Below are 16,689 nucleotides of genomic sequence, written 5' to 3' on the forward strand. Positions count from 1 at the left end.
CCCACCGCCCCTGACCTTTGCACGAACACCCCCGGCGGCGGCTGTGGGGAGGGTATAAAGCGGGAGCCCCGGGGCTGCCCCCGCGTCGCAGAGCCCGGCGCAGGTGAGCGGGGAAGCCCCCCGGGGCGAGGGTCGCGCCGGGAAGGGGACGGGGTCGGGGTCGGGACCCCCTTCGGGCGCGCGGGTCCCCCCGCGCCGCCTGCCGCCCCGCGCCACGTGCTCTGCTCTCTCCCCAGCCATGAAGGTGTCGCTCCTGCTCGCGCTCGCCTGCATGGCCGTCCTGGCGGCGGGAGCAAGTAAGGGGCGGGTGAGGGGGACGGGGAGTAGGGTGCTGGGGTGCCCGCACGGGTCGGGGGGGAGAGGGGGGGTACAGCCCCGTGGCCCCGTCCCCCCGCTCCCACGAGGCTCGTGCTTGCAGGGGCCGAGGCGCCCGGGAGGCGGAGGCGCTGGTGAGGAGGGTGCAGGAATACGCCCAGAAAGCCACGGCCATGGCCAAGACCGCCTTCAGCACGGTGCAGGAGTCGGAGGCGGCTCAGCAGGCCAGGTTGTCCCCGCGCCCCATCACCAGCCCGGGCCCCCAGCCCCACCGCCCCGCTGCCGGCGGGGGAGCCCGGCCGGCGCCCCGCTCTGAGCCCCCTCCCTTTGCAGGCAATGGCTGGCAGACAACGCCAACCTGGTGAAGCAGCGGCTGGCCTGGCTGAAGGAGCAGCTGGCGGAGCTCTGGAAGCGGACGCTGGCCGCGTAACCCCGCCGGGGGTTGGCTGGGGACCCGGCCGGGCTGGGGTCCCCCCCCCCGGCTCCCCACCCGCTGTCGCGGTTCTTGCAATAAAGCGGCGCTGAAGCAGACGGGCTGTGGCGGCGTCACTGGGGGGGGGGGGCGGCAAGGAGGAGCGTGCACCGCGGGGCGAGGAAGGGCTGGGACAGACGCCCGCGCCGGGGCTGCACGCGGCCGTGCCGGGGCACCGGGACCCCTCGCCGCGGGGCGGTGGCACGTGGTCCTCGCCCCACGCGCACGTGCCCAGGGCGGCAGGAGCCGGGTGCCGCTCCGGCAACCTGGGGGGGGATCCGGCTTCTGCCAAACCCGCCCCTGCCGTGCTCCACTGCCCTGGCAGAGCCCTTTGTGCCGGGGGAGCCGAGCGTGGGGCCGAGCCTGGCTGCACCCAGGGCAGAGCTGGGCTCAGCGGCAGGGAGAGCCCAGGGCACCCACTCTTGCCAGCTCCCTGTCCCCCCCCGACTCCCAGCAGGTCCCCCCGGCAGCCCCTGCCCGGAGCACCCCTCGCCCCCAGCACCGCGCGCAGGCTGGCCCCCTCCAGCATCCACTGCAAAGACTGAGCGAGCTCCAATAACTTAAGTCGTGTTTATTTGACAAAAGGAAGGCAAAGCTGAGACTGACGCCGGTTCGGGGAGGGGAGGCGGCGGGAGGGGAGGAGGGGGGTCCCCAGGGAGGACGCCCCGGGGCTGGCCTGGCCCGGGGCTCCCGCAGCCCGTCCCCAGAGCCCCCCCGGGGCGGCTGCGGGAGCGGGGCCGGGGTCAGTCCCTGGCCGTGCCGGCCGGCGGCTCAGGCCACGCTCTTCTGGAGGTCGTCCAGGAGGGTGATGAAGCGGGTCTTGAGGCTCTCGGCGTAGGGGGTGAGGCGCTCCTTGAAGTCCTGCAGCAGGGGCGTCACCTTCTCGCGCAGGTTGCCGAGGTGCTCCACCACCTTGGCCTGGTACTCGGCGGCCTGGGGGATGCCCTTCTCCCGGATCTCCTCCAGCTTCTGGCTCAGCTTCTGCCGCAGCTCGTCGCTGTAGGGCGCCAGGTTCTTGCGCAGCTCCTCCACGTGCCCGCGCAGGCGGTCCCGCGCCTCCTCGGCCACCGGCGTCAGCTTCTCCTGCATCATCTCCACCTTCTGCTTGGTGAGCTCCTTCAGCTCCTGGGCCACGGGCGCCAGGCGCTGGCGGTACTGCTCCAGCTCCTCCGTCCACTTGGTGGAGAACTGGTCCAGGAAAGGCCGGATCTTCTCCTTCACCTCCTCCAGGTCCTTGGTCAGCTCCTGGCGCAGGGCCTCCGTGTCCTTCAGCCACATCTCCCGCACCTCCTTGTAGTAGGGGGCCATGTCCTCCCGCAGCTTGGCGGCGGCTGCGCCCAGCGTGTCCAGGTTGTCGGCCAGCTTCAGGCTGCGGGGAGCGGAGGGGGAGGTCACGCGCGGCGCCCGGGGAACCCCCGCCAGCCCCCCGCCGTGCTCCCCCCACACACACACACTTACTCCAGCTGTTTGCCCACGGCGGAGGACTCGAACTGGGCGATGGCTTCCTTGCCGCTGGCCTTCACCGTCTCCAGGTACACTTCCACCATGTCCTTGAGGCGATCCAGGGGCGCCTGGGGTTCATCGTGCTGCCAGAAGTAGCGGGCTTGGGTGCCTGCGGGGAGAGCCCGGCGCGCTCAGGACAGACGGCCCGGCGGGACCGCGGCGGGGACGGCTCCAGCCCTGCCGCCCTGCCCGTCGCTGCCCCGGGGACCTGCCCGGCTCGGGAGGGAACCAGGGAGCCGCTTGGCCGCAGCCCGACTCGCGAAGCACTTTGGAAGCCAGGCGCTTCCAGCGACGCTCCCGTCGGGCTCGGCTGCCCCGTCCTGCTCCGTCCCGCGGCGGGGGAATTTGCAGCCGCTGCCGCCCCAGCCCCAGCCCCGTTTGGACCTACCCGTCAGGCAGAGCAGGGCGAGGGCCACCACCACGGCTCTCATCTTCGCGCCGAACCTGGGGGCAGAGCAAGAGAGTTGGGGTGCGGGGAGCCCCGGGCAAAGCCAGCCCCAGCGGGAACTGAGCCCCCCACCCCAGCACGAGGGGTCCCCGCCGGCGCCGTGGGCTGCCTCCTTGCCCGTGCCGCCGCGTCCCAGGAGCGGCCGGACTCCGGCCCCGGCAGGGGCTCGGGAGCCCCTGGAGCAGCCCGGGCTCTTACCAGCTCTCTCCTGCCGCTGCCGTGCTGCCGGTCGTCCCGTCTGAGCCGGCCGCTTCCCCACCGCCGCTATTTATGCAGGAGTGGGCAGTTCCCGCCGGAGATAAGCCAGCGCTGCAGCCCAAGAAATCACTCCCCGGCGCGGGCGATGTGGCGCGTAGAGTTCAAGGATCGCGCGCGTGGGCCAGCGCCGAGGAGCGCCGGCTTGGCAGGGGCGGCGAGCAAACAGGAGCTCCCGGCGGGACGCAGCTCGCCGGCCAAGGAGCCTGTTTACGCTCCCGGTGACCCAGATTCCTGCTCGCCGCTGCGGCCTCGCCGGGGCCTCTCGGCAGCCCCCCGGGGATTGGCCGGCAGCCCGGGCACTGGGTTTATACCCGCGGGGATTGGGCCTGCCGTACCCAGCCCCCTCGTCCTCCACTCGCCACCGCTGTGGGTCTCTGCCCCGTCCTGGTGAGAGCCACGCTGCTCACGTCACCCCCTTTTCCCGGTGCGTCCCCGACGCAGAGGTCCCGGGAGCTGGGCAGCAAAGCGACGGCTCAGCCCGCAGCAGACACCAGCCTGGCCACGGCACCCCGGCACAGCCACCCTAAATCCCACCCCCCCCCAGCCCGAAGCTGCTCCGCAGCTGAACCAAGGTGCTGGCCCCGTCCCGCTGCCACCAGCCCGGGGAGCCGCAGGAACCGAGCTGCCACCAAGCCCCGGTGAAGCCGCCTGGCGAGAGGGGCTCTTAGAGGCAAGGGAGCAGGCAGGGAAGAAAGCGGCAGCGGTCCCAGCCTCGCAGCAGGTAAGGAGGAGCCGGGTGAAGTCGAGGTCCACGACGGCTTTCGGCCCCGGCCGCTGAGGCGCGAGGCTGTTCCGCCTCTGCCGCGGGCGCCGAGCAACAAGGGAGACGGGAGACCAGGGAAGATCATAGTCATGGTTTTATTTGTCATGATCCCACTGTCCAACTAATTGACTAGTTGCAAGTGACCCACAAAAAAAATGGACTGAAGATTTACTGAAACTTCTTTGTTTTAGTCCAACATAAATGAGGAAGAAAAAAAAAATACTTCTGACATTTCCAAAAAACAGAAATAATAGCAAAGTATATTAATATACATTCAACATATACTGCGCGTATTGATTACTACAATACAAAGCAATGATAAAAAAAAAAGTGTGATACTGCGAAATGGCACGGTTAAGCGAGTCCCTGCTGTTTCGGATGCTTGCTGTAGGGTGGCCGTCGACTCTCCCAGAAATACAGTGTCATGTAAACAAAAGGAAAACAAACCAAAGGTACAGAGCAAAAGGCTTTCAGTGCTTCCCACTATCTTCCCCGCCCGAGCCGGCAAGCCCCGCCTGGCTCCCCGCGCGTCGTCCCCCCCGTCCCGTGCCCGCAGTCGCCGGGCGAGGAAACGCGCCCGGACGGCGGTGCCCCGGCGAAGCCGCCCGGCACCGGGACGCCGGGGGAAGCGCCGGGCCGGGTGATGCCGCTCGGCGGCTGCAGAGTTTCTCTCCTCTCCGGTTTTCGGGACGGCCGAGTTTCGGGCTCTCGGTTAGCCTGATTTTTCCCGGGGCAGGGGGGGAAGGGGGGGAGGCCGGGAAGAGGCGTGGGTAAGGATAGCAAAGTCACCTCTGCCGTGCTGGTTTCACACTTCCTTCTGTGCAAATTCAGGAGGGCTGGGTCGATTTTTTTTTTTTTTCCTTTTTTAAAAAGTATTCCAGAAAAGTGTCAGTAAGAAGAATTTGAGCTGTAGCTTGTAAAGTCCCGAAGGCAAGGATGACACCGAGTGCTCCCGAGCCCCGGCTCAGGGGGGCTGCACGCTCTATCCGTCAAGGAGAGGATGGAAAGAAGGACAAAGAAGAGATCTATGCACGTCTGAACTGTATAAAGGAGAATACCACTGTCGCCACTGGCACGAGAGAGAAAACCAGTCACAAGTACAATGTCATTAAAAGAAATAAAATACTTTGAACAAAAGGTGCAAGTCACAATTCATATAGAACAGAATCTAGTTAAAAATTTCTCTCAAACAGAAATTCCTTTTGCCTTTTATTAATAACAATAATAATAAAACAACATTTACCAAAAAACAATTCCTACGTGATCAGGAGGAGAAGCTAAGAAAACAAAGGGGGGGAAAAAAAAAAAAATCTGTCTTCCCTACATAAAGCCAGGAAAAAGAAAGAAAAAATAAAAACAACCCCCAGTCGTATGCGGATTTGCCAAGAAAAGGTGGGGGGGGGGGGGAAGAGGGGGTCCTTTCAGCACACCGACAGACGGAGAGAAGGAACACAAGCAGACAAAAGATGAGACAAGAAGCGTATTGCACCAGGGGTGGGTGTTCCCCGCCGGCCGGCCGGCCGGAGCCCCGGGGTGGGACGCGCGATCCGCTGCCGGGGCAAGGGAAGGACCGCGGCCGGGCCGCCACCGGCCTCGCCGCTCCCCTCCCGCCGCCAGCGCTGCCGGGCTCGGGTCACGCTGGGCTCCCCCTCCCCGGTGCAAAGGGTTCACAAGCGGAAGGACAGCGTGGCCTGCGGGGGATCGGAACCCCCCCCGCCCGCCGGGCCCCGCTCCGTAAAAAGCCCTCCAAACCAGACTCAGTGCTCGGGCTCCGCGAATCCTCTGCCGACGTGTCGGACTCCGGTTCTCTGGTTATTTCCGTGATAGCTGGAGTTACAGGCAAATATGGCAAAAATTAAAGAAACCAAAGGAACAACACACTGGATGAACTGATTATGAGGAAAGGGGCCATGGTATTCCAGTTAGTCAGAAATACTACGGCAATTTGGCGCAATGCTGCTAGATACTGTTGGTTTAAAATGGACCTTTTCGTTTCAAAGCTGTACATAAAACCTGCAAGAGAGACAGAGAGAGAGAGAGAGAAGAAGCAGAGATGTTAGGAGACACCAGAGAACGGCGATTCTGCTTCCACAGCCCTCCACCGCATTCCCAGTCCGCACCGGCAAGCTACGCCCCAGGAGGGAGACCCTGCCGATGCAACGGGGCTCTGGAAGAGCAGCAAAGGCCCGGGAGGAAGGGTGCTGTCCCCGAACGAAGCGGGGAGGACAGCGGACAGCCGCCAGCGCGGAAGCTCAGAGCTGATGGCCTCGGAGCAAGGGGGGGGGACAAGGAAGGAGACACGCACGAAAAAGTCAGGCCGACAGGCCTTTGGGTCTGCCATCGAGGCAAGCCTAGGCGTGCAGTCGGAAAGAGAGGGACGCTGGAATACTCACTTCCCTCCTGGTTACACCCCTGCCTGCTCCATCCCAAACGGCACCTCCGGGTGCTTGTAGCTCAGTAGGACGTCCGTAATACATGTCGATGGGTAACAGGAGGTGTTTAGATGCTGGTTGCCATCACCTAGGTTGGGGTGCTCTTGACCTTCCAAACTCTCCCCGCAGTCTGTAAGGTCCAAGAACAACATCCGAGTTTGAACGCGGAGCGCTGCGGAGTCGCAGCTCCGGCGCGGGGATCAGGCCGGCGGGCTGCCGTGGCCTGAAGGGTCACGTCACTGGCGGAGCTGCCCCGCGTCTCTCCCGGAAGCCCAGATCACCGTGCTCCCCACCAGCCCAAGCTCCGACCGACAGCAGCCCCCGAGGAGCTGCCCTCCACCGGCACGCGCTCCCCCGCAGCCCACGCACCCCCCCAGCTCCCTGCGGGCGCTGCTCCCTTGGAGGAGAGGTGGCTTTGCTACGCAGACTGCGAGCCGGTCCCCTCGGTTCCCGGCCCAGACCCTCAGCAGCACCCCACGCCCTCCGTGCCGCGTCCCTGCGGCTCGGCCGGGTCCTTACCCTCGCCCTCCCTGTCGCGTAGCTGCTGACTGGCCATCAGCGACGACTGGCTGAGGACGGCATCAGACATCCGAGCGGAGCTTAGCGCTTTTCCTGCCATCAAACTCATTCCAGGCAAGTTATCTAACTGCACCTGCGGAGACGGCAGGACACAAGTCAAAGGGGGCTCGGGACGAGGCACGCTGCTGCTCCCCCAGCTCTCTGAGCCTGCCCGGGGAGCTTCTGCAAGCCTTCAGCGAGGCTTTCTCAGTAAAAACTGTACATCAAGTACAGCTTAGGTGCAGCCGATGGCCCCGCAGCACAAGAACGGACTGGCCGGTCCAAGTCCCTTCCAGACCCACACTCAACTAACTAGGGAAGAGCCCTTCTCATTTAGAGCAGAAGGGAGCTGTAGCAAAGAACGCATCAAGATTTGGGCAGGACAGTTCCCAGCGGCCCGAAACACAGGGGAAGCGGAGCAGTCGCTCTCCGCTCTCGGTCAAGGTCTGGGCTGCCATGGCCAGCTCGTCCTGCAGCGCCGCAGAACTCGGCGTGTCTGCAAAGCCTCCCGCGGCCAGAGCCAGGCCTGGGGCAGCCCAGACTCTTTCATCAGAAGGACCGTGGAGGAAGAAGAAGGAGATGCCACGGCTACAGCAGCCAGCCCTGGGGCGAACCGCGAGCGAAGGAGGAGCGCTTCCATACTCGTCTCTCCGAAAAAATGTTTTCGGTATGAAGCAAACAGGACGTGCTAACTTGAAGCGTCCCCACAGCTTTTCATTCCCAGCAGCCCCGCAGAGCGGGGCGCTGCCTCTCCCGCATGGCACCTCGTACGTAACCCACACACGTCAAGGAAGCTCTGCACCGCCTTAAGCCCTGCCGGGCACGGCCTTCTTCAAACCTACGTAGGCATCATCACTGTTCTGAATGGTGTGATGTCTCTGCAGGGTCCTGGGCCGTGGGTGCTCACTGGAGGCCGGTCGCGCGGGGTAGCCCAGTCCGTTGTGGTCAGGCACCTGCATCGCTTGGCCGGGGGAGCTCCTGTCCATACAGTTCCCTACGATGGACTCTTGAAAAATCAGACAAGACAGAAAAACGACAGATTAGTACGAGGAACCTGCAAGCTCTCAGCAACGCGCCCCACCGCAAAGCCGCGGGTCTGAGATCCGACGGCACGAACACACGCTCGTCGCCGGCGGCCCAGCGTGCTGCCGGCCGGGGGGAAAGGGACCCCCGGCTGCTCTTGCTGAAGTGATGCAGCACCGGGGCCCCCCCAGATGGCACCCGGGCACGCTTCTCCCTCCAGCATCGAGATCCCAAAGGATCTCAATGCTAGCTGCCTCTGATCAGGTCTACAAAAGCAGCCTAAAACTGGAGGGACAGGGGCAGGAGCGCCACAGCACAGGAACCAGACCCTTTCTGCCTGCCTGCCGGCACTGCCGCCTTCCCCTCGAGCCCCAGCTCGCCCTCCACCCTCCTGCCTGCGCTGCCCACACCATTACACAAGAGCGGAGGGAGAAGCATCTCCCCGGCCTCCAACACGAGATGTTCTAGCGGGGCCCCTTGGCAATTGTAAGCAACATAATCTTGCTGGAAGAGCTGGCCAGGATGTTCGCTTTTATCAGATGACTTCTCCCTACCCTCCTACAATCTGGCTGTAGGAGTACAGGAGTGTTCTGCTTGGCAAAGTCCATCTGCACCGCAAGCTCTTATGACCGAGGGTAAAGGCTACATTCCTATCAAGCGAAACCTCTCGTCATCAAGCACACGATGTTTTGAATAAAGTCCTGAGGTATGGAGAAGCCTATCATCAGGTCTGATGCACGTAAACAGCTCGCTCTCAGCGAGCAGTCCTGCGGAGCACAAACACGCGGACGTGGCCACGCAGCACAAGGGAGCTGCCCTGAAATGACACGGCTGCAGGTAGATCCCCCGGCCAGAGCCATCGGCTTTCGCGGGGCTTCGGCCAGCGGGAAGCAATCTCCTGCTGTGCCGGGACACCGCACCTCCTGGCTGGCCTTGCAACTGCGAGATGCCAGAAAGATGCTGTCCGTAAGTTACCCAGAGAGATCTGTCCGTAAGTTACCCAGAGAGATCTGTCCGTAAAGCTACCAGGATCCAAACGATCCCCGTCCCAGACGCAGTCTGCCGCCTGAGCTCTCCACGCCGCTCCCGGGCACGCGAGCACGGCTAGCACCCTGCTCCCGATGCCCCTTCCTCCCTCAGAGACAGGGCAGTCCTGCAAGAACCCCGTCCCGGGGCAGTCGGAGGTGCAGCCGGCCTCCCCCTTCCTTTGCACAACCGTGGGGTTACGTGCGGTTAACAGTCAGCTTTCCCGGAAAAGCGAGAAGGAAAACATGAGGTAACAGATGTTGGCGGAGCAGTGCCACCCACACGCTGCTCGGAACGCCGCTCCAACTGTGGGAACGGTCGTTCGGGCCGGCGGCCTGCTTCTCCAGCTCCACAAACAGCCCCAGTGCAGAAGTGCTCCCGCAGCCAGGCCCAGCAGCGAGCCCTGGCACCAGCCCCCGCGCTGCGGGCGACGAGGCACAGCGGGACGAGTCCCCTCAGCCTGGAATAGCCCGGACCCAAAAAGACAACCGCACGCTCCCCGTGGCCAGCGCAGCGCCTCTGGGGATGCGGCTCAGGCCGAGGGACAGGACAGCCTGAGCTGATGCTCCTTGCCTCGCCCCAACCCCGCTCCGGCAGCCCGAACCCGCGGCAGGAGAGCCTTTCATCCCCACGTCCATAGGGGCCGGGGCTCCCGCGCCAGGCGGCCTTTGTGTCGGTGCGGCATGTGACACTGGCAGTGCGGGCAGGGCCACCGCCGCCAGCTCAGCTCCTTCGGTGCCGAGGCGAGGCAGGTTTCCCATGGGCAGCATTCCCAGCCCTGTGACAGCTAGGTTGGAGCAAAACTGGAGCAGAGCCGTTCGAAGGCGGTTTAGTCACATCCTAAAGGCAGATTTGGTCGACACTTTCACGGTCTCTGGCTGCCATCTCCGGCAGATGCTCAACAGACAAGCCAGGGCTTTTTGATCAGGGTCAACACGCTCCTTCGGAAGGCACAAATGCTCCCAAGCCACTGCAAAGTTACACTCCGCTCTAGGGAAAACACGCTTGGTGAGCTGGGGCAGAAGAGAAGATATCCCCCCCTCTCAAGAGGGGCTGCGGCCTCGTAACACAGCATCGGGAAAAGAACGGGAAAACCCAGGGACGCGGCTGAGAAAGCTCGGCCGTCAGCACCATCGCTCGGGGAGAGGAGCCACGCGTGGCCGGGGCAAGCCTCCCCAGTCGCCCCTCGGTGCCCGTGCGCAGCGCGCTCAGGAACGCTGGAGCTGCGCTATATGCGAGCGAGGGAAGCGCCAGCAGCACGTACGCTGAGGTTTTGTAGGGTTTAACTGTAGGTAAGGGTACCTAGGCTGCTTCGGCGTCGACTCTGCCTGGAACCGAAGCGGCGCAGACCTGATTCCAAGTGGGTTACTGAAGGCAGGAGGAAAGCAGCGCGAGCAGCCGTATCTCAGGACTAGTTTACGACGTGAGCATCCAAACAGCACTGCCAGAAGGGCTTACACAATACTATTTGTAAACATTTACTTGCTTCTACTCATTTACAAAGTCTTGTAGTCTAAAGTCCTTTTCCCTTGTGTAACCGGTTCTAGCACCATGAGTAGGGGGGCAGAAATTCAGCTTCTGACCTCATGAATCTTGTTGTTCATCTAACGGTCTACGATATTAAGATGCAAGCTCCTGATTCGGTACAAAACACCCCTCCAGAGTTTCCAAACTCTGCCTAGCCTGGGGCGATTCTTCCCTTTTGCGCTCCATGCACGGCAGGGAAATTGAGGTCCGAGAGCAAACTTAATTTAAGAAATTTAAGAAATTTAAGCCAAATTTAAGAAAACTTCAGAAAAGCCGTGCCTCGTCCCTACCCCCGGCCCGCGCTCTGGGGGGCCAGGGCTTGGCGTGCCCGCTCTGCCCTCCGAGCCAGTCTGTTCCAACCCAGTACTTTCCCAACAAACCCGTGCTGTGTTCCCAAACAAAGCCGTGCCTCCCGTGCCCGGGACACCGCTCCTCCGCAGTAGGGTCCTCTGTGCCAAGGGCAAGCTGATGGCTTCAGACCAGCACGACTCAGTCCTGCAGCGAATACTGATCCACCCAGCTCAGCCTGCAAAGCCTCTCTTCAAAGCCCTCTTAGCAAGGGGCTAAGATGGTGTTTTTCATACAGAGAAGGCCTGTAATTACAGCTCAGGCAGGAATTTCTCTTGCAGCGCACGGCTGCCAAAGCAGCCACCAAGGAGCAAAGGCGCAACCGCTTCCAACTAGCAGAAAAGGTCTTGAGACGCAAGTTTAAACTCACTTTCTGCAGAACCAACCCCTTCCAGTTCAAGCAGGGCTAGAGCCTTGCTGCTGCTTCCCACAGCGCCAGAGGAGCTGCTGCGAGGCGGCCTTAGCCGCAAGACGTTTACCGCTGCTCTTACTGTGTGCGTTTGCGGGAGCCTTAGAAGTGCCAGGACTCAAGGGTCTGTTCGTAAGAGAAGGAACGCACCGCTGCAGTTGGGGGTACACGCTAGTAACTTAACCGTTTCTAGCCCGTCGTTTACACAGGACGGGGAACATCACCCACCGGAATAAGTACGTCAACAGCAGGCAGCATCCCTGCAAAGATGGCAGCGCTCTGGGACCTGGCCTTTGCCTGCCTGCAGAAGGAGGTCAAATTCCAAAGAGCGAGCCGCCGAGCGGGTTCCCTTCTTATTTAACGCTGTTTATTAGAGAGACTATGCCTGCAATTTACTTAAGGCCACAAAAGCCAAAAAGAATCTAGGTAATTCGGTGCTATGCAAACTATGTCACGAAACCCTTGCCGTGCTGGGTAGAGACGGTGTCCTCCGGCAGGAAGGCACAGCGGCACGCAGCCAAGCACGGGAGAGCGTTTCGTCTACGCGAGCAGCAGGGAGCCTTACCTCTGCTGGGCACCTTATTCCTACTGAATCCGGCAGCGGGCTGATGTCTGTACTGATGCGTCCCCAACTCCTGCGCGTGATTAGCAGTTCCTAGCAAAGATTCTGGGTCCCCGTGCCCTCCTGCATTTACAAGCAGAGGGGTCTCGTGGCAACCTTTGGTCAATGTGTTTGAACTCTTACTGTCTGGAAAGCTGTCCCTGGCACCCTCGCACGCGCAGTCCTCCTCCATGCTCTCCGAATGGAACAGGGCTGGCTGGTGTACGTATCCGTGCGGCGGCACTGACGCAGGTACCTGCTGGATACATTCTTGCGCCCTGATTTTTAAGAGATGCTGGGGGCTGTTCTGTGGGTGGTACGTGTCAGCACTCTGGTAAGGCAAAGACAACGACTGGCGCTCCGAGAGGTTCTGTCCCACGCTGGTGCCCATATTCCCAGCATCCCCTTGACTCATATGCCTGAACAACTCTTGAAATTCTTGCTGCTGCTGCTGCTGCTGTTGCTGCCGCCGTTTGATGAGCTGTGCAAATTCTGCCTGGGGCAGCCGCATGTCCGTGTGCCCCGTGAGCGAGTGCCGGGGAGAAAGCAGTCCCTGGAGGATGTGCGGTACCTGCTGGTGTCGGCTGTAGTCGGGAGGCGTCGGGGACAACAGTGCTTGCTGTAGTGCCGATGCAGTGTAGTGCTGCTGTTGCTGATGTGCATTTGGAGGGAAAGTGGGATACTGGTCAAGCTGCGGGACTTTCAGAGCTTGCTGAGCTGGAGGAAACCCAACTCCTCCCGCCGGGCTGTAGCTGCTGGGGGAAACGCGAGGCTGCTCTGGGAACAGGTGGGGGTGTAAGTGCACCTGGTCGTAGTTGGCGGGGGGATACCTGTTCACGTTCAGACTGCAAAGAACAGAAAGGAACAAGTGAGCGCGCTGCAGCAGCTCCGGCGCGGCTCGGCGCGCCGGGCTGCCTTCTCTGGTCAGGCCAGGAGGCAGAGCGAGCTGCTCCCGGGCGGGAGGTGCTCCCTAAGGCACGCGACACAGCAGCCCTGCGGACTCGCAGAGCTCTGACCTGGCTCGGGAACCGCTGCCCAGGGGAGGGGAGAGAGCTCGCTCCCCGAAACCGGCGCAGCACGGCCCCGGCCTGGCGAGGAAACCACGTCTCGGCCTGAGATACCCGCCCCCGCCTCTTCTTCCTCCCCGCTCCCAGCTAGGGGAAGTGGCGCAGAGACGGCCGGCGGCCTTACCTGTGCGACTCGGCGCTGTCGGCGCTGAGCTGCTTGGACAGCTGCCTGTGGCCGTAGGTGAGGGAGGCCATCAGGTTCGCGCGGTGCTGCATCTGGATCTGGTTGGCGCTGGGGCTGATGGGCATGCCCCGCGCGTGGGAGGGCATGCCCTGCCCGGCCACAGAGGCCCCCGGCAGGAGGTTGTTGCTGACCATGTCGCCGGGCTCCTGCACTTGGATAGTGACCTGCTGAGGCTGCGACTGCTGCTGCAGGCCCAGGCACGTCAGCCCCATGTTTGGGGGAGGGGAACAGTTACCCGACTGCGGGAAGATTGTGTTGTGGGACGGCATCCCTTGGAACTGGGACTGGGAGGCGGCACCTACAAGGAACAAAGACCCTCAGCGCCCGCGCCAAGGCTCGGGAGCGAGATCTGCCCCGGGGCGGGAGCTGCTGCTCTTCGGGGCCGCACTGGGAGTCCCAGTACGTGTCTGCGGGTGGCGAGAGGAGCGCTCGGGAGTAGCGCTGCGCCAAGCGTGCAAAGGTCACAGCTAGAGCCCCTTGCACAGAAAGGGAAACAAAGCGGAGTTGACGGTGATTTGCATAAACCCGACAATATCGGCCCTTCCTCCCCACCCCCGGGAGCGCTAAGTAAGGATCTTACGACAAGAAACCCAACAGCACACGTTCCAGCTGGCAGCTCCTCGCAAGCTCTCGATAACACCAGCCCTTGCTGCCAGATGGAGAATCTTTTACATCATCAGCAAACCGTGCAAGGACTAGGCCGCGGGGAGGGGGGGAACCGGAGCCCCCTGGCACCCCCCGCGCTCTTTTCCCCGGGGGTTTGATGGGACCACAGGGTTCTGCCAAGTGGCCCGCCCAGAGGAGCGCAGATGGCTCGGGGTAAACCGCCACCGCTTACCGTGGGGCTGGAGCACGCTGCTGCTCACAGGAGGTGGGCTGCTGTTTGGTTGCCTGAAGAGATGGTTGTTAGGGTGGTTCGGGGGCGGGCTGGATGGCTGAATCCGTAACCTACGCAGGGAAACAAGCACCTTTTCGTCATGCCCGCTCCTCATGAAGATGCCTTTTCAACTGTGAGAGCCGACGCCAAATGCTGCATTTCTCTTGTTTTAAATAAAGGCCCTAAAGCCCTCGTTTGGGACGCCAACCTCTTTACGGCTTGGCTTCTCTTCTGAGAGCCACCTGACTTGCCCAAGCCACACAGGTAGCAAGCATAACCCGGTGCCTACGACAGAAACCCGGGGACAAGGACACCGCGGGCTCGCCTCCTGACTCACTGCTGCCGGCGAGAAACCTTCCTTTCTCCTTTCTCACAGCTCAGCCTGCCTCATCTAGAAGTCGGGGCGCTGAAGCCAAGGACAGTTACCTAACCGAAAGCCTGAAAAGGCACGAGACGTCCAGCAGCAGCTCCGAGTAGAAAGCACGAGAGAAACCGGCTACTGAAGGTAACGCATTTTCAAGCCGGTCAAAAGGCAGAACCTGCCAATCATCTGTTGAAAGCAGATTTGTGTCTTTGAATCCTGTTTCTCTGCTTCTAAAAGCCCTTCAGACAGAATCCAGCTACAAGGACCAGGCACAGTCACCTGGGAACTGCCTCCACCATTCTAACTTCACACGCTTCCAACCCGGCCCTGGACTCTAAGTGCGTTAGCTCATCCCTGGGCTTGAGTAAGAGAAAAGCCCGTTCCCCAGAGCTCTACTAAAGCAATTTCTTTACCTCTGAAGCTGGTGAGTGAGCAGAGCTGGCTGGTTTTCACAGGGAGCTTGCAAGGGTGGAGACGGCTGGGGTGGCCGGATACAGTCCTGAACCAGGCACCGGAAGAAAACAAGAAGCGTTTGCCATCAATAATGTCTCAACTAGTAAATTTAGAAAACGCTGATTGGTGAAGTAGGACATATCCAGATTCACCCAATACTCCCTCCCCGACAGCGGCTCCGGCTATCGCAGCAGCTGTGCAAACATCACCGCTCAAGTCCTTCAGGCTTGCTTCTCATTACAGCAAGCCGAGCAATCCACCCTCCTCAATCCCACCGCGACCCGCTCCGTAGTTGTATCTGCGGCAACGCAGGAAAACACAGCTACGACTTCAGAAGCTCCGGCTCAGGCTCCAGTACCTGAATCTGCTGATGAAGAATCTGATGGTGCTGCTCCTGCTGGTACAACATGTGCTGCTGCTGCGTCTTCTCCAGCGTCCTCTCGTCCATGTGCCCACCGTACATCTTCTGAAGCTGCTCGCACTCCTGTAATGAATCCAGCACACCCTTTCAGTGACCTTCTCGTGCACGGCACACTTGCTGTGCAAAAAGGCACTCTCTGCAGCCCACCCGTCTGAAAAAGCCAGTAAAGGAAGCCTAATCCGTTCAATGGGACAGAATCAGGTGTGTAATAACATGGCCAGCTCAAGCCTTACACAACAGAAAAGAAACGGGTGGACGTGACGCCAGGCTGGTACCATCGCGCTCCCTTAAAAAGGCAAGTACAAAGCTCTAGTAACGATAACTTCAAGGCGAAAAGAGCATCTCGCTGTGCTGCAAGGTGAAAGTCCTGCCCTGGGGCCAAATCCGGCTCAAGCCGTGCGCTGGCTGCGTAGGGAACAGCATACAGTACACTCCAAAATCTGGCGGTAGGAACGGCCCCTTTTCCCGGGACACCCTGGAACAGCCCCAAAATGTTGCTGCTGCAGGAAATGCGGGAGAGCAGCAGCCGCAGTCGGACGGCGCTGGTGGGACCCGCGAGGGCAGGCAGAACAGCCCACGCGTGGGCACAGCACGTGGTTTGGCACCCCAGAAAGAGGGGGGTGGAAGCCCCCAAGGTTCCCAGCCCGCAGGTGAACAGCACATACGTTTAGAGGACACTCAGCAGGGCTGCTGCAGACGTACACAGCGGGAACAGCTCCTCGGCTGGAAAGCCACCGCTGCGCGTCCGCAGCCGTTAGCCATAAAGATTTCACCTTTTGCTTCCTGAAGCAGCAAGGCTGAGACAATAAAAAGCCCTTGCAGAGGCTCTTTCGAGGACCCCCAGCTCCCTCTTTTACCTGCTGAAGCTGTTTGATGCTACTGTTATTGCCCATCTTCTCCAGGTGGGCTTTGAAAGCCTGGATGCTGGCAGCACCATCAGAGAAGCGCCGAACCGGGGAGAAGCGTTCGGTGGGGAGGTGCAGAGTATTTGAGTCCTTGTAAATAGAACTGAACACATGGGGAAGTGGGTTAGTGATGCCAGCTAAAAAACAAACTCCGGTACAGAGACATTTCATTTACACCAGCCATGCCAAGTTCCACCTGCCCACTCACCCAGAATAAACCATGTTTTAGATCAAGAAATAAGGTGCCATCATCACCGTGAACAGGAAACAGGATTACCAAGTACCCTCGGTGCCTGGGCAGATAAATGTGTTTTAAGGTTGGAGACGACTCAGCCACAAACCAGCTTCCAGATGGGCAGCAACTCATTGTCCATCCATACAGATGCATCTATCCCTCAGATGGAAAAAGGTTTACAGAAACCATTCAGCATCCTAAACATCTAAAATTCGTCTCTTCAGCAGCCACTGCCTGAGCCTTCCAGCTCCCCAGGGCCCCTGACCGCACCTGATGCCTGTGGAAAACAGGAGGGGCACACGGAGGACAGAGCCTGACGTGTTCAGCAGCCTCCGAGGAGGCAGGGGGGCTGGCATCCATGTTTAGAGATGCACCGAATTAAAAAACAAGGGGCCAGGAACGTAACTCTGCGCAGCAGGGGACATCTTTCTAATGCATTCACCAAGCTGTCACTTCACATGCAGAGTCTTCCAGTTGCCTGGATGCTTGGCACTGGGCAG

The 16,689-nt window shown here is 61.0% G+C and overlaps 3 protein-coding genes across 6 annotated transcripts in view; 1 reads left to right on the plus strand and 2 right to left on the minus strand.

Annotated features, from left to right (window-relative positions):
* The first annotated feature begins 238 nt into the window (after window positions 1-238).
* APOC3 (apolipoprotein C3) lies at window positions 239-745 on the plus strand. Its single transcript, XM_050910826.1, is given in 4 exon segments — window positions 239-296; window positions 419-430; window positions 433-544; window positions 649-745. Coding segments are annotated over 4 exon segments (279 nt in total).
* A 593-nt stretch (window positions 746-1,338) lies between these two features.
* On the minus strand, window positions 1,339-2,955 carry APOA1 (apolipoprotein A1). The gene is made up of 4 exons (XM_050910822.1): window positions 2,937-2,955; window positions 2,679-2,734; window positions 2,246-2,399; window positions 1,339-2,156 (listed from the first exon to the last, which is right to left on the minus strand). The coding sequence occupies exons 2-4, from the start codon at window positions 2,719-2,721 to the stop codon at window positions 1,559-1,561; spliced, it is 795 nt and encodes a 264-aa protein (XP_050766779.1). The 5' UTR covers window positions 2,722-2,734; window positions 2,937-2,955; the 3' UTR covers window positions 1,339-1,558.
* A 2,213-nt stretch (window positions 2,956-5,168) lies between these two features.
* SIK3 (SIK family kinase 3) overlaps window positions 5,169-16,689 on the minus strand; it is a 91,264-nt gene continuing 79,743 nt past the window's right edge. For all 4 annotated transcript variants that reach the window (XM_050910812.1, XM_050910816.1, XM_050910813.1 and 1 more), the window contains 10 exons: window positions 15,907-16,057; window positions 14,987-15,112; window positions 14,589-14,674; window positions 13,773-13,882; window positions 12,875-13,232; window positions 11,648-12,528; window positions 7,592-7,755; window positions 6,711-6,843; window positions 6,153-6,321; window positions 5,169-5,772 (listed from right to left, as the gene is read on the minus strand). In XM_050910812.1, coding sequence (XP_050766769.1) covers window positions 6,164-6,321; window positions 6,711-6,843; window positions 7,592-7,755; window positions 11,648-12,528; window positions 12,875-13,232; window positions 13,773-13,882; window positions 14,589-14,674; window positions 14,987-15,112; window positions 15,907-16,057 — 2,167 coding nt within the window. In that variant the 3' untranslated portion in view covers window positions 5,169-5,772; window positions 6,153-6,163. The remainder of the gene's footprint in view (window positions 5,773-6,152; window positions 6,322-6,710; window positions 6,844-7,591; window positions 7,756-11,647; window positions 12,529-12,874; window positions 13,233-13,772; window positions 13,883-14,588; window positions 14,675-14,986; window positions 15,113-15,906; window positions 16,058-16,689) is intronic.

The sequence above is a fragment of the Gymnogyps californianus genome, chromosome 25 (genome assembly GCF_018139145.2).
Source record: "Gymnogyps californianus isolate 813 chromosome 25, ASM1813914v2, whole genome shotgun sequence".
NCBI classification, from domain to species: Eukaryota; Metazoa; Chordata; class Aves; order Accipitriformes; family Cathartidae; genus Gymnogyps; species Gymnogyps californianus.

Excerpts from the sequence above, each read along its gene's own strand:
- APOA1 (XM_050910822.1), bottom strand. The coding sequence starts at position 2,721 with ATGAGAGCCGTGGTGGTGGCCCTCGCCCTGCTCTGCCTGACGG. Across the intron at positions 2,400-2,678 it reads CGCCCTGCTCTGCCTGACGG|GCACCCAAGCCCGCTACTTC; the intron begins GTAGGTCCAAAC and ends CTCTCCCCGCAG. Across the intron at positions 2,157-2,245 it reads GCCGTGGGCAAACAGCTGGA|CCTGAAGCTGGCCGACAACC; the intron begins GTAAGTGTGTGT and ends CGCTCCCCGCAG.